General features: G+C 46.6%; 1 protein-coding gene across 4 annotated transcripts in view; it reads left to right on the top strand.

Moving 5' to 3' along the window:
- The window catches only part of LOC143898799 (uncharacterized), a 91,699-nt gene that overhangs the window by 54,167 nt on the left and 23,196 nt on the right, over nt 1-14,336 (top strand). For 2 of the 4 annotated variants that reach the window (XM_077408523.1, XM_077408522.1), the window contains exon 2: nt 12,997-13,290. In XM_077408523.1, the coding sequence (XP_077264649.1) occupies nt 12,997-13,290 (294 nt within the window). Of the gene's footprint in view, nt 1-9,785; nt 9,920-10,630; nt 10,893-12,996; nt 13,291-14,336 lie in introns of those variants that run through there. The other 2 variants (XM_077408524.1, XM_077408525.1) reach the window with 2 other exon arrangements.

Genomic DNA, 14,336 nt, shown 5'->3' with positions numbered 1-14,336 from the left:
TAGCGATTTCTCTCTCTCTCTCTCTCTCTCTCTCTCTCTCTCTCTCTCTCTCTCTCTCTCTCTCTTTCTTTCTTTCTCTCTCTTTCTCTATCGTACCGCTTACGACCGTCGGTCACGTCTTGCTCAACGTTCGCCGAGCATCCGCCTCGCGGTAACGCGCAATCGACGGCCGATTCACTCGCTTGTACTCTTCAACTTTACGTGCGCGCGTCCTTAAACGTTGCCATCTGCTACGCGCAGAAACGTCCGCGTGACTTTTAGGAGCGCCGCTATTCTCCGCGCGAGAAGACGAACGGCACTCGAGGGCTCTCCTTCCCGTCGCGTTGTGGAAAATCCATGGAATCAGAGAAACGCCGAGGCAACGCGTGGATTTCTCAGAGCGCCGCGACGCACGTGAATCGGTCGTCCGCGCGATCGTTCCGGGAAAGAGTGTTACGCCACTGGCTCGCGCGAGCCCGAACCTCCTTTCTCGCTCGAACCTTGATCTCTTCCTCTCTCATTTCCTCGTCTCCCTCGCTCCCGTTTCCTCTCCAGACGTTCGTGTGTACGTCGAAGAGCTGAGCTCTCCTCCTCCGCCCACTGCCGTTCTCGAGAGCGTCGCGTCGCCCTTTCGGCCGACGTGTCGCGTACAGAAATACTATCGCTGTAAAAGTGTGTTAGAACACGTCGTACTCCACCACGGCGGGAGACACGAAAAGTTACTCCGACGGGATCTCCACCGGGAGAGAGAGAGAGAGAGAGAGAGAGGGAGAGAGAGAGAGAGAGAGAGAGAGAGAGAGAGAGAGAGAGAGAGAGAGAGAGAGAGAGAGAGAGAGGCAACTTTACAACTATGCCGTAAACCGTTATGACTGTGGCCGTTTTCAAGGGCTCGCTCGTAGTCTCGGGGAGGCGTTATCGTTTCTCGTCGGCGATTTCTCGATCAAGAGTCGCTCGCGAGTCGACGTGACCGATCATTCCACGCGACATCGCAGGTATACCGGTCCGCCTCTTATTCGCGGTACGGCCGCAGGTATAATAATACACCGTCCTCCACTCGCATCCCTTTTATCTCGCGCTCTCACGACGCGCCCGACACGCAACGCGAGCACGGCGTACAAACGACACCAGCCGCTGGCTTTCTCCAGGGAGGCAGAGACGCGAACGACAAACGCCACGATGGAATTATAGGCGCGGCGGCGGCGGCGACGGCGGCGGTCGTAATATCGACTACCGTTACTTCTCGCTCTTCCGACTCCTCTTCTTCCCCGATAGAAACGATCGACTATCTTTACGAGTCGCCCGACGCTCCGAAGACGAAGGTTCTCTCGCGTCACTTCTCTTTTTTTTTCCGTTCATTTAAATTGTAGATATATGTCTCGGTGAAAAAAAAAAAACCAAGTATTCTGAATTCTGACGTGTTACTGCCTGAATCGAGAATACGTGCGAGAGAAAATCGCTGCGAATCCTAAAAATCCAATGAAGTCTGAAATCCTACAAATTTAGATATCAGAAATATTTCTAATGTTACGAACGCGACAGTTCTACCACAAATTGTCGATTGACCTAATTGTAGGTACAACAGTTGTGTTTACCTCTCGATGGAAAGTTATTCCTTACGGCACGCGGCAGGTCGCCGTATAAGGCTTCTCCGCGGACGAAGCGCGGGGAAGTTGTTTTGAAAAGTTTGGGAACCACTGCTACGGAAGAATTAGACTTGTAACAGGTGCTAGGTATTTAGAAACCTGCCAGACAGGTTGCATTGTCCAGACGCTGTCTGACCCGACTCGCGGAATATTTCCGTGATGATTTATCTTCGAGCTGAGATTACAACATTATACGTCTCCGCGTACGCATCCGCATTAAAATGGCGGAGAAAATTTCCATATCGCTATCAACTTCGATTTAGTTGCCCGGTTAATTGAATTTATTATCGACCATCGCATCAGTTACAAAAATGATTCATGTTGCCATCGACGTCGCAGTATAATTAGCTTGACAAAAATGGCGAAAATGCTGCATCAACCATCATCGTTATACAAGTCCCGCGCGCTATATTAATTTTTTCTACATCCAGGACATTTAAGATAAAATTCGCTTTAAATTTTTTGTGTGCCTTATACGAGGTGTCGAAATTTGCGCAAAATGACATATATGTATATGATTCTTTCCAAAATTTGAAATTTTTCAACTTTTTCTTAGCGAAAATATCGATAAAGTATATCATTTTTTATTCCCTAATCTTATTCGCTATCTTAATAATTAATAACTTAATAAATAAAACTCTGCTAAAGTTTACTTCAAATTAATAACTTTGAGATAAAAATTAGTTTATCAAAAAACGACTTCTATCACAACTTTCATTGTCTCAGTGGCTTACAATTTGGAGTGTTATTGGAATCTCGATATTAAAAAAAAAAAACGGCTTTAAATTTTTCTCGAATCTAACGTTATACGCGCTATCCGATTTCGTGCGATGACACCTCGTGTTCTCTTCGTTCTGCAGTTCGTGCCATCGCTCGTCACCGCGAGAGAAAAAATGCATAAGAATCGCGAACCGTCTTCGCGAAATGATAATGAGCGGCTATTCATGCGTCGTGGTGTCGTGGTACTCGCCGAGCGGAAAAATCCTGGCGGGAAACTCGACGGCGAGATACAGACGCGGCTGATGACGGTGGTGGTGCGGTGGTGTCTCTTTGTCGCGCGTTGGCGCAAGAGTATATGCAACGCGCGAATGTGTTCTCCTACGGCCTTTCATTCTCGTCCGGTCTCCGCGTATCTGCATTAAAATAACGGCACCTCGACTATACGACACAGAAGCGGCACACTCGCCTAACGTGACTTCTCCGCCTTCGTCCTCGAACCTACGCTACGCGGGGCCGCGCTCGTAGTCATTGGCTTCTCTTTTCTGCCTGGATTTAGACCGGGAAGGCTGTTGATAATTCGATGATTGCGGAATAATCGCGCGATTATATTCTAAAATCGTTTATATTTTTCATGAGACGAACTGAAGGAAAAGCAATTATCTTGCATCAATATTAAATTTTGCAAAATGCTCGATTATTCTTATTTGTTTCGTTCTCTATTACGATCTTCTTTCGTCTCTTAAGGCTCACCATAGATCGTGTAAAGTGGGCTTTGCACAAATGTATTTATATAACATTCGAAAAACGTCAGTTTCGTTAAAAATTAGTGAACATTTCAATCGCAAACACTTGATCGATCTGAATCAATACTTTTCGATAGAACTTTTGAGTTGTTCATATCTTGGAAAAAAAATGTTAGATTTCTAATAAAGAATTTGATCTTAGCTGTTAATTTCGCAGAGATGATTAAGCTGCAATCAATGTCTTAATAAGCTTTCTAATAAGACTATTTCTGTCTGCACAAAATGTATTTCCAAGAAGTGCCAATGAGTAAAGCACGTGCATTGACCGCTCGCATTTATAGGTAGATATAAATAATAAACGGTTTCGCAGTCGGACGTTTTGTATTATCGTTGTGATTAAAACTGTAATTACAAAACACGTAATTTCGTTTGAGAAGGAAAATGAAGGAATTAAAAAGATACATAACTGCTAACATCATATTATGCGTCGGCACGTTAATTCTTGGTTGTTATTTTATTCAAATGCGTTCAACGATCCTCGCATAAATTGCATTTGCATTTCTACGTTTACCCAAGCTGCGGTTATCAAACGATTGATAACAATTGATAACACGATATCGAGACTTCTATTTCAAGAACGCATCAGAGTACTATAATAATTCACGTCGATTTATATGAGGGATATTCCTCGTTACGAGAAACTAGGATTTATCGACGTCGCAAAAACGGTTTAATTCCAAACCTGTCGAATCGATGTTACACAGAAATAAGCGATATCAGGAACAATGCGACCGATAAGAAAGGTCAATCTAATATAACAACGAGAGAAAGAAAGAGAGTATCAATTAAGAAGAGATTTCTCGCGCGAGGAAAAGAAAAAGATAACACTAATAAAACCAATATTTCCATTCTTCCGATCGCATTCGAACTGTGTCGAATATTATCGGATCCCTGAATGAGAACGCTCGCCTAACGACAGAGCGGAACCGAGGGAACTATTGATTTTTTGACAGCGCGGAATGCCGAAAAATAAGCGCGAAGCGTAGAAATGTATTTAGCTCACGCATGCCAAAACTAGTCACGTCGCACACGCATCGCCACCAATCCCTATTTCTCTCCCTCATCCCTTATCCCCTTTCCCCCTTCCCCTCCCGTGCCTTCTCTCCCCTTATTCTTGCACCTGGATCACGTTGCATTGTTCGTCCCTGCCACAGGACGGACAGAAACAGAATGGCAGAAGGCCCTGAAAAAGAAGATCCGAGACAAAAGGAGCAAGAACGAGAGGAGCGAGACCGGAGAAAGGGTCTTGGAACACAACGAGAAGGAACCGGCAGAGGTAGTAGAGAGAGAGGAGAGGAAAAAGAGTCCCGCGGAGGTGGACGAAGGAGGAGAGAGATGAGGGATAGGGTCGGTCGGCGGGTACGATAGGATACAGCGAGAGGTAGAGAAAGAGAGATGTTTTTCTTCCAAAGGGGACTTTTTGCGCTGGCTTTGCACGCTCGTCTCTCCTCGGCGAAGCGGCACGGACGCGACGCGCACCGCACCGTCGTAGAAATCGTCCCCGTGTACCCGCCGGGAGGTTTAGTGGGGGCAAACGAGTTGTCGGGTATCCCGCGCGAGAGTCGGCACGGTCGACTGTGGTGGGGTTTGGGGTACGCGGGTAGGGGCCGCGATAGGGATGGAGAAGAGTGGTGGACCCGTGTCTGGGACGCGAGGAAGGATGTCGGAGGGGGCGGCGGATGGTGGGGCAATTTCCCTCGGCGGGGGAGGGGAAGGGCGTCAGCTGCGCAGTGCCGGCTGGACGACGGGACGGGGAACGGGAGACGGGTTGGGTCGCGGGGCAGGGTAGCGGGACGGGACAGGACAGGACAGCCAGGCTGGCAGGCAGGGGGGGAGGGAAGAGAGGTTGAAACGAGGAGAGCTGAGTCATAGCGCTGTTGCCACGTTCCTCCTCGCAGTCCTCGCCGGCTTCATTGGGGCGTCTCGACACGGCGGAGGCCCCGCGATAATCGCCGCTTGTCGCTTGTGTCAGTGTCGTCTGCCGGAGAACGTGCCCGTCCGCCTTCGGAGAGCGGGTCCCCCGACTGAGTTTCAGAGAGATATGCCGAATTGCCTTCCTTTTTTTTCTTCTTTTTTCTGCCCCCGAAAAGAACGATCGCGCACGTCCTCGCACCGTGGATCTCCGCTTCCGATTCGAAGCGATTCCCACAAAAGATCGTCTATTTATAGACACGTTTCGCCGAACGTTCCGGAGAACGTTTAATATTGAAGCTCTCTCGCAACGGATCTCTCCCGATGTTAATCCGAGTTTTCGTCGCTGAGTCTATCGCGCGATTCTAACTTTGACGGGCTGTCTTCCCTTCCGGGTAAGGGCTGGAATTGGGGAGAACGCGTCGGCACGTCGTTTGTCAGTCTCCTTGAATCGTAGACGTTTTAAATTAAGACGTACGATCTCCAACCGTAATTGCGTGTGCCAATCTCTGTCGTGATATTTATATCGGGGCTGATATAACAGTCCGGTTCAAACGCGATTTGTAACAACTCGTAATGAGCATTGAACTAGAATAAGAAATGTATGCGAATTACACACGTATGTGCTCTTGCAATTTCTACATACGCGGCATTGCGGCTTGCACACAATCAAATCCTTATCAGTTAGTTGACCTACTTGAGTTGGTTACACGATTGAATCATCTAGTTAATAACCATGTTATAATAATGAGGAAACGCTCTGCTAGATCATTAAGGTTACGTCCTAGCCTCGTAATGAACATTACAAAAACTCTTGAATACTGCTTGCTTTTGCATTTTTTAATCGTCAAAACGCATAAAATTCTATTTCTTCGGGGATTCCATTGACGTCAGTGTTTCATTGCCTCGTCAGCGCTCGGTTTTCGTTTCTTAGCGATAATTACAATATTTATTCGATGTTTTGAAGGAAAAAATAGATTTTCGTGAGATTCTACGTTGCATCATCGTGCACATTATAGAATAATAAGAATCTGTCATATAAAAGAATTGAAATACGAGCGCAGCGGCGAGTAAAAAATGACCGATAAAACTTCTTTAACTCGAAACCCTTTGGGTTTCCAACGGTAAACATCTTCGTGGCAACATTGTTAGATGTTTTATGCGGTGAGAGCCAGAGCATAACCGCGAGAGAGCACGAGCGAGAGCGCGGTGGAGAGCGGAGGAACAAAAGTCCTCTCTTCTTCTTCTTCATCATCTCGTCGTCATTGCCGTCATCATCGTCGCTGTGCACGATGTGCCCACTCTGCATTGTGTTTCCTTTTTACCCGCGTTGCGCTTCGCGGAATCGCGAAACCTCCTCACATTGTTAACGTTAGATCGTCACACTCGCGAAAACCCGGATTCTTGTGCAACGCGCGTTACCGTACAACCGCACGTGTATATATCCCGTACGAGCGTATTTTTGAAGAGGCGCGCGGTTTTATTTACGTGAAAAAGCAGAAGAGAGCCGCGGCACACGCGGTTGCCGCGGGTGTAAAAATTGATGTCAAGTCTTCCCGGAACTCGGTATATTTTTCAGTTTTTTTTTCTAACGCAAGACCAAGTTTAACACGATATATCTTGGAAAAAATGAGATATCTTGTTCTATATTGCAGCGATAAAAAATTACCGGACCAAAACGCATTACTGCTTGCGATCTAATAGAAGTTATTTGTCAAGCTGACACATCCTGAAAGGGGATTAAATATTTTAAAGGAGAAAGAGTTAATAAATTTCCGACTGCGTTCGAGACCGCGAAAGAAAATTAAAACCCGCTAGAAAATTCGCGTTTAAATAATTCACACGCCATTATCGCTTCAAATGATCAACCGGTATGAGCTCTCGCAATAAATGCGATAAATGCCACGTTACTATCTTTACGGACGCCTTTATAAACAGGAGGGACGCGGCGACGCATCGCGTCCACCGGGTGAAATAGATCGATAATTCGTAATCGATAATTTATAACGCTGACGAGTTTACGGAAGAAGACGAGTTTCTGCGTTTGTGTCTCGCCCAACAGACTCTTCGTCGTGGGCCGATGTATTGATTTCCTGTACGTCTCCCGTTTGAAACGTGGAAAGACGTGTTCGAACCGTCACCGTCGCGATGGACGGCGCGATTAAAGCGGCTTAGTGCCCGTCGATGTAATCGCGATAATGTCCACCTGCAGCTACGTGTACGCTGATAATGCGACGCAAATACATTTAACACTTGGACCGGTGAGTCATCGACGAGACGGCGTATATAATTCCAAAGTATATACAGAAGGAACGAAACACATGTATCTGTTTTTTTTTCCCAGTAAATATAAACGTCTTTAGGAAAAAATTTTTATTCGTAACTCGCGCATTATCGGCATCCCCGATATAATCGAGCAAATTACACCTCGCAAATATTCCGAATCATCCGCGGAAATTTACCGTTCTCCTCGCGAGGCTGACGCATGTTTGTTCGTACGGAGGTGAAGTCGCGCGCGGTGTTTTTCCGTTTGCTTCGACCGCGCAGTTTTGTTTGCAGTCAGGAAAAACATCATTACGCGTTCGACGATCGTTCTACCGAGCTATAATACCTCGCTGCCGTTGAAACGTCGTGCTAGAATCGCGATAGAAACTACCGTCCTCCATTAGGCGCGATCATCATTAATACGGTGGCGTTTTGAACGGCCTCGCGATCACCGAGAGAGAAGTGTGTCCTATCCAGTCCAGGATGGCGAGCGAGCGAGAAACTGGCGTTTTCTTGTAACATGGGAGAACACGGCGCTGACCTAGAGACTTCTTCGGTTTATGGAGACCCATGCTAATGTCGCCGCATAAAGCAGAACCCGTCGTCGTGCGTCGACCAGAAACAGGGGGAAACCCCAAGCCTGGGAGCGAGTCTGCCCCGAGTAAAATTCCTCGATGAGCATTTTGAGGGGGATAAAGGAGGGACAGGTGAGGGGAGGATAGGGAGACCGGCGGGAGCGATATCGGTGGGGAAGGGATGCGCGATTCACGGCTCACGCACGGCTCGCTCGCCAGGCAAGCGGGCAAGTGAGGCAAGCAAGAAGCAAGCTGAGGAGTCGCCGTGGCACTCCGGGCGACTCCAGACTCAAAATTTCGGCGTCTTTGCGCCGCTTTGGCTTTGACGTTTAAAGCTGAGAAAATCCAGCTTTCTTTGCTTGACGCTCGCGTCAGATCGAAATCACGTGATCTCGCGATACGCTGAAACGTGCATCCCATGAATTCGCACCTTTAGGCCAAGGGCCTTAGCTTGCTTGCTTGCTTGCCTGCCTGCAGGGCGATTCTCTAACTTTATAACGACAATTTCGCTATCGTTAAGCGTCGCTATGTCGATATATCGACACAGTTAACGAAAATTCTATTCTGCAACTCATTGAAACGATAAATGTCGATATAAGTGTCGATAAATTATCGATATTTATCGTTAGCGTATCGAGGGGTACGAGACCCCTCGATAGCTGATAGCGACACAATTGCAGCGTCAAGTCGACCGTCGACCGCAACCACTATCATAGTATTTCCGGATTGAGGCACGGGACGGCGAGGAAAACGAGAAGGTAATCCTTTTCTATTCTTTAATAATAAATTCAATATTGTACATAAATGTAATAATAAAGCCAACGAATACATTAAGACAAATATTTTATATATTTTTATACTTTTATCTTCTAATACCATTGCTACAAAAATATATTTTAAGGTTATATTCAAAATGTTAAAAACATTTTCAGAATGCTTGTAATTGATTTTTAGCTACTCTTAACTAATTATTTTTTAGAAAACTTTATAACAAAGTAGCTTTTTAAACATAATATGGAATATTTCTCTTGTTGCAGCATTTTTACTATAAATTATATTATAGACTAACCTTATATTAATGTTTTCATCAAATATAAAATTAATTTTCCTTACATCTAAGATCTCTCTCTCTCTCTCTCTCTTTCTCTCTCTTTCTCTCTCTTTCTCTGCAATTTTGTTTCGCGTTCGTAAATACATTCAGATATATCCATAAAAATCCATGATCTGATTGGTTAAGAGAAAATTGATAGAGTTACACCGATGAAGATATACGACGTTTCATAACGACGTCGATATTGTATTTTGTATCGATATCGTATCGTCAACCCACGTCAACCGGAATTACGGAATAACATTTTCGTTAGAGTGTCGTTAGCGCAAGCGACAATTGTCGCTACGAAACGATAGCGACATTGTCGTTATAAAGTTAGAGAATCGCCCTGCTGGCGAGCGAGCCGTGAATCGCGCATCGCATCCCTTCTCCACCCGGTATCGCTCCCGCGCCGGTCTCTCCTCTCCGCCCCTATTATCCCTCTTCCTCCCGTTTTCCCCACTGTGCCCCGTGCACGCACGTCCTCTCTGCCCCGCTAATCTCCCTCCCTTCGCCCGCTTTCACTCATACGACGTAGAAAAGGGGCGCTCGTTGTGTGCGAGAGATTTGTACCAAAGCGCGCCGACGAGCGTGCCTGTGTATGCGTGCCTTTTTTTTTATTAGGAAACGTGGGGATGGGGGAGGGGGGATGACGGTAAGAACGAAGAAGGAAAGAGGCAGAGCGCGGCAACGGCTCTCGTCGAGGAGCAGAACGCGGTCGCGGTTTTAGTAAGTACGCCAGCCAGCGAAGAGAGAATCTCGACGAATTTTCTTTGGGTCTGATGAAAATACGCCGCATCTCCCCGCGTGCGCGTTTTCGCCAAGGTGTCCCACACGGTGGCGATAAACGATTGACGGAATCGTGCAGTTCGTCGCGGCGGCGGGATCTTCAGCTGCGCAATCGATATGAAAATGTTAATAATTATGCGAACGGTAATTTTTGTTCGGTTTCCCTACATCGAAAACTCGGCACTAATCGACGAGATAAAAATTTACATATATCTCTCGCCGTTGAAGGAGGTTCATCGTTGCGAGACGCGATAAATTTCGAAAACGTTCGAGACGCGCGTCTCGAAACGGAACGCTCGAAGGTTTTTCGCAGCACCAGCATCCGAGATTCCGTTTCGAGCAACTGCGGGCATTCACTTGGTTCACTTGGTATGCTGCGCGTCGAGAACAACGCAGCAAACGAGAATTGGTTTGGTTTCGCACAAGTAGTCTCGGGAAGAACTCTACGGACGGTAGAGCGGAACCCGGAGAAAACACAGCACAGATCACACAGTAGGAATCCGTCTCCTGCTCAGAACGTCGCAGGTTTTTTCCTGCAATGGGAGAAAATGTTATAATTTCTCGAGCGCGCGCGGGACGGAGGCCGAGGCGCGTGATTATACGAGAGAGCGGTCGGGCCGCTTCACAGAGCAGCGAGCAGCGCGCGCGGTCCGCCATTTCGTGCGCGCGTTCTTCCAGATGCATACGTGGCAAAGATTATACACGCGGGTTTGGCTTGCTTCTTCTCCTGGCTTCCTCCCGCCGGAGGAACTCGCGATCGAGACTCCGAAAGATTTAATTCTCGATCGCCGAGATACTCGAGTCCTCGAAAATGCGAGATTTCTTGGTCATTTTTTTCGCCCGCTCGTCAATGATCGATTCGTCGAAACTACGGCGAGAAGTACTCGAGCATTATCGATAACAACGAACAACAACGAGGAAACGCAAAAAAAAACCCTTTTCTAGTCGATAGAACGACAAAGGGAGGGGCCACGCCCCGTGCGAGCGGCCAACACGCGAGAAGAGAAACATACGCCTGTTATTCGAGAGACGACTTTTCGCCTCTACGAGAGAGAAACCAAGTCCCTCCCAGCGCTCTTCGATTCGTGTGGAGGGCCCTAGTAAAATATTCCTGCAGGTAATCCGTCCACAGGATCTCGGCACAAACCCTTATCTCCCTCTCGCCGTCTAAACGCGCGAAACGATCATTACGATACGACTTGTCGTCCCGGGTGATGCGTAGGAGCTCTCTTTCTACAGTTATATCTGTTTTTTTTTCGCCCCCTCTACGATGATATACGCTTATGAGACTACGCAGTTGGAAGTTATACGACTAAATGGCAGAGAGAAGTCCTTCGGGAGAGCAGAGAGCAGATACGTGCGACTCACGCGAGATTAGACGAACGACTCCCCGGGAGAGTCCCCGAACGTCCCGGTGTTTGCGCTTGCGTGCGACGTTTCCCTCCGGCGCGGCCAATCGGCGCGCGCCTCGCCCCACCACGACGGCGATCTCCCCCCCCCTCCCCCACTTGGCCACATCGCCTCCGCCGAGCGCTCTCTCTGCACACAGGGTGTGCCAGAAACAACTTCCCGGACTCTTTGTTTTCTTTAATTTCGTGCGAAATTCAATATCCCAAGTTCTCTACTACAGGAGCCTGAAAACGAGACCTCTCACTCTCTTGCGTTATCCCTCTCCCGCTCTCTCCTTCCTTTTTGCCCTTCGTTCGAAACTTCGTCCGATTCAAAATTGCGCCGAGGCCGAGGCCCAGGCCGAGACGCGAAACGTGAAACGCGAAAGATATCGGCGCTTCCCAATGGGACGACGGCAGAATCGGGCAGAATATAGCGCGCCGTGCAATCGGGAAATAAATCGATATTGGCGCTGCCGGACGCTACGTTTACACACGTCCCTGGAAAAAAACTTTTTCCCGTTCGCGATTCGACTCCGTACCGTTAAATTTCCAAGCAAGAGAGACGCAAATTTTCAAGATAAATGTTTATCAAGGAAAATAACAAACATAGAAGCCAGGGAAATCAAACTCTAACTTGTCTGACGTCATATCGCATTAGATCTTTTATGCAATACCGAATAATTTGCTCGTTGCATCTGTGTGAGCACATCAAGATATAAATACCTTATTCGCGAACATTGTGTTACAATTTATTGTCCACATATGTTTATCATTGGATCTGACAGAACGAGCTTTATTCGCGATTGGTATTTGAAGTAACCGTTGCCATTAGCTCCATACAATCGATGAGGCATGGCACGTTAAAGCCGACGTTTTCTTTGGACACCTTATATATATTTATATGTCATTTCTTTCATACCGCCCCGCTCTCTCCTCTTCCCGTGTTGCCGTGAGTCGAGTCACTCGGCGAGAGCCGTCATGGTCTTTCCCCGCAAAAACATTCGCGACGATTTTTATCTGTACTGATCTGAACGTAGCGGAGGAAGACTTCGATCGAGGTCTCGTTTTTCTCTTTTTTTTTTTTGTTTCTTCTGTCGTCTCTTTTTCTTTTAGACTTTCTCTCTCTCTCTCTCTCTCTCTCTCTCTCTCTCTCTCTCTCTCTCTCTCTCTCTCTCTCTCTGCCTTTTCTGTCTCCCTCCCTGCTTTGGTCTTAATTTCCTGTGCTCGCATCGAGTACCGAGAGAGCTTTCTAGAGCTGCAGAGGATTACGGGGTCTCTGTGCTTCGCGCATCTTTCCTTCTCTTTCTTCGAAATCCTAATCCTAAACGATCCCGGCGAGATCCCTTCGGCGCAGTTGCCGCGCATAGAAGAGCGACGTTGCCATATTCGTAGGAGCTAGCTAATGTTTGCCGACGGAGGACACACTCCGCGCGCGGGAATAGGTAGCTTCTTGAGGATATACATCCCTGTGGAGACATGAGGCCTTAATTTATATCGATTATTCTATATAACCGAATTTTCTACGCTGCTTGTTGGATGTTTGTAACATTTTAAGAAAGATGCACTCTGCACATAGCAGTTAAACAGTTAAATCTTCAATGTCGAAGCTAATATCGAACTAATTTCAGCAACTCTATCTAAATATCGATTTGTAAACGATGCACCTAAAAACCATGAGCGATGTTTCAAAAATAAAATTCCACACGTCGCTTCTCACGATTAGATTAAGCCAAGTCGGGAAACATCTGACGAAATCATTCTTGATTGAACTCGCGTCCTCTCTCGGCAATGGCGTTGACATTTGTTACATGAAGATTAATGATGCTTCAGGTATGGACGCGTGCAGAGCGTCAAGCTGCTGCCACGGGGCGAGGAGTTCCCTGTGGACGGAGGTTCCAGCAGTTCCCTTGGCGAGAGCAATGAGGGCGGTTCCGGTTCCAGTTCAGGCGGCGGCAGCGGGGGCGGCGGTTCCTCGACCAGCGGGGGCGCGTCAGCGACGGTGGCGTTCATGGATATCAAATCCGCAGCGAAGGCTCACGCGACTGAGCATACGCTGGACGAACGAGCCCTCACTACACAATACTACGAGCCACAACATCTTCAACACAGGTTCCCCTCTCACGGGTAAGTTGTTCCCTCATTACGCAACGTTCCCTTGTATGAGCCGTCACGAGCTTTAATTCTCGGGTGGTAGGGTCTAATGATCTAATGATCTAATGATAAAGCGCCAGACTTGATAACCGCGAGGATTGGGGTTCGAGTCCACCTGATCACCGGAATTTTAGATTTCAAACTGCACCCCCCGCGCGAGAAATTAACGAGGGGACCTTGCGGAGCAACTGCTATGTGTACCCCTCTAAGGATACTGTGAGCTAATCATTTGCACATCCAAATAACTTAAAAAATTGATTAAATGTGAAATATAGAATGCTCCATCTCTACACCTTCGGGTACAAAAGGGGACAGACTAAGAGAAGAAATTAAAATAATGTAATTTAAAAGATCTTAAAAGAGTAGCGTGTACTTTTTCTACTTTTCTTTTTCTTTTTTATTTTTCTCACACTGGTTCTTACATCAAAAGAAAGAGAGAAATGAGATACGAGCCCCCTAAACGGAAAAAAGAAATAAAAGTGTCAAAAAACTTAAAACATATAGGGTCGATGGCGCTATTAAACACCAAATAAAAAAATATATAAATTCAGGATATCTTGAAAAAAATGTGGGAGTTCGGAAGATGCAAGATTTATGATAGATATTACTAGGGATCAGCACGCGTATACTTCTAGCAGTACTCGGGAACATGGCTTTGCCATAGTCACATGAAATAATAAAGAGAACATCGATTTAAACACAAGACTTAAGGGGATCCTAAAGCCGTGATCCTAACCGGTTTTTTTCTTAGCACTAATCTTTTAATTGGCTTTATAAAAATGCAATAGTTTTGTCTAGAATTAAAGTACGCATCAAAATCTAGGTCATGGTGGTCGAATTTATATCGAAAACGAAACAAAATTAATATTCTTTGTCATACGTGACGACCACCACATATAAATTCGACCACCATGACCTAGATTTTGATGCGTACTTTAATTCTAGACAAGAATTTTGCATTTCTATAAAGCCAATTAAAAGATTAGTGCTAAGAAAAAAACCGGTTAGGATCACGGCTT

The sequence above is a fragment of the Temnothorax americanus genome, unplaced genomic scaffold (genome assembly GCF_048541705.1).
Source record: "Temnothorax americanus isolate GAGA-0224 unplaced genomic scaffold, ASM4854170v1 Scaffold24, whole genome shotgun sequence".
In the NCBI taxonomy this organism is placed as follows: Eukaryota; Metazoa; Arthropoda; class Insecta; order Hymenoptera; family Formicidae; genus Temnothorax; species Temnothorax americanus.
Note: the sequence above shows the minus strand (reverse complement) of the source record. Positions and strands in the feature narration are given on the sequence as shown.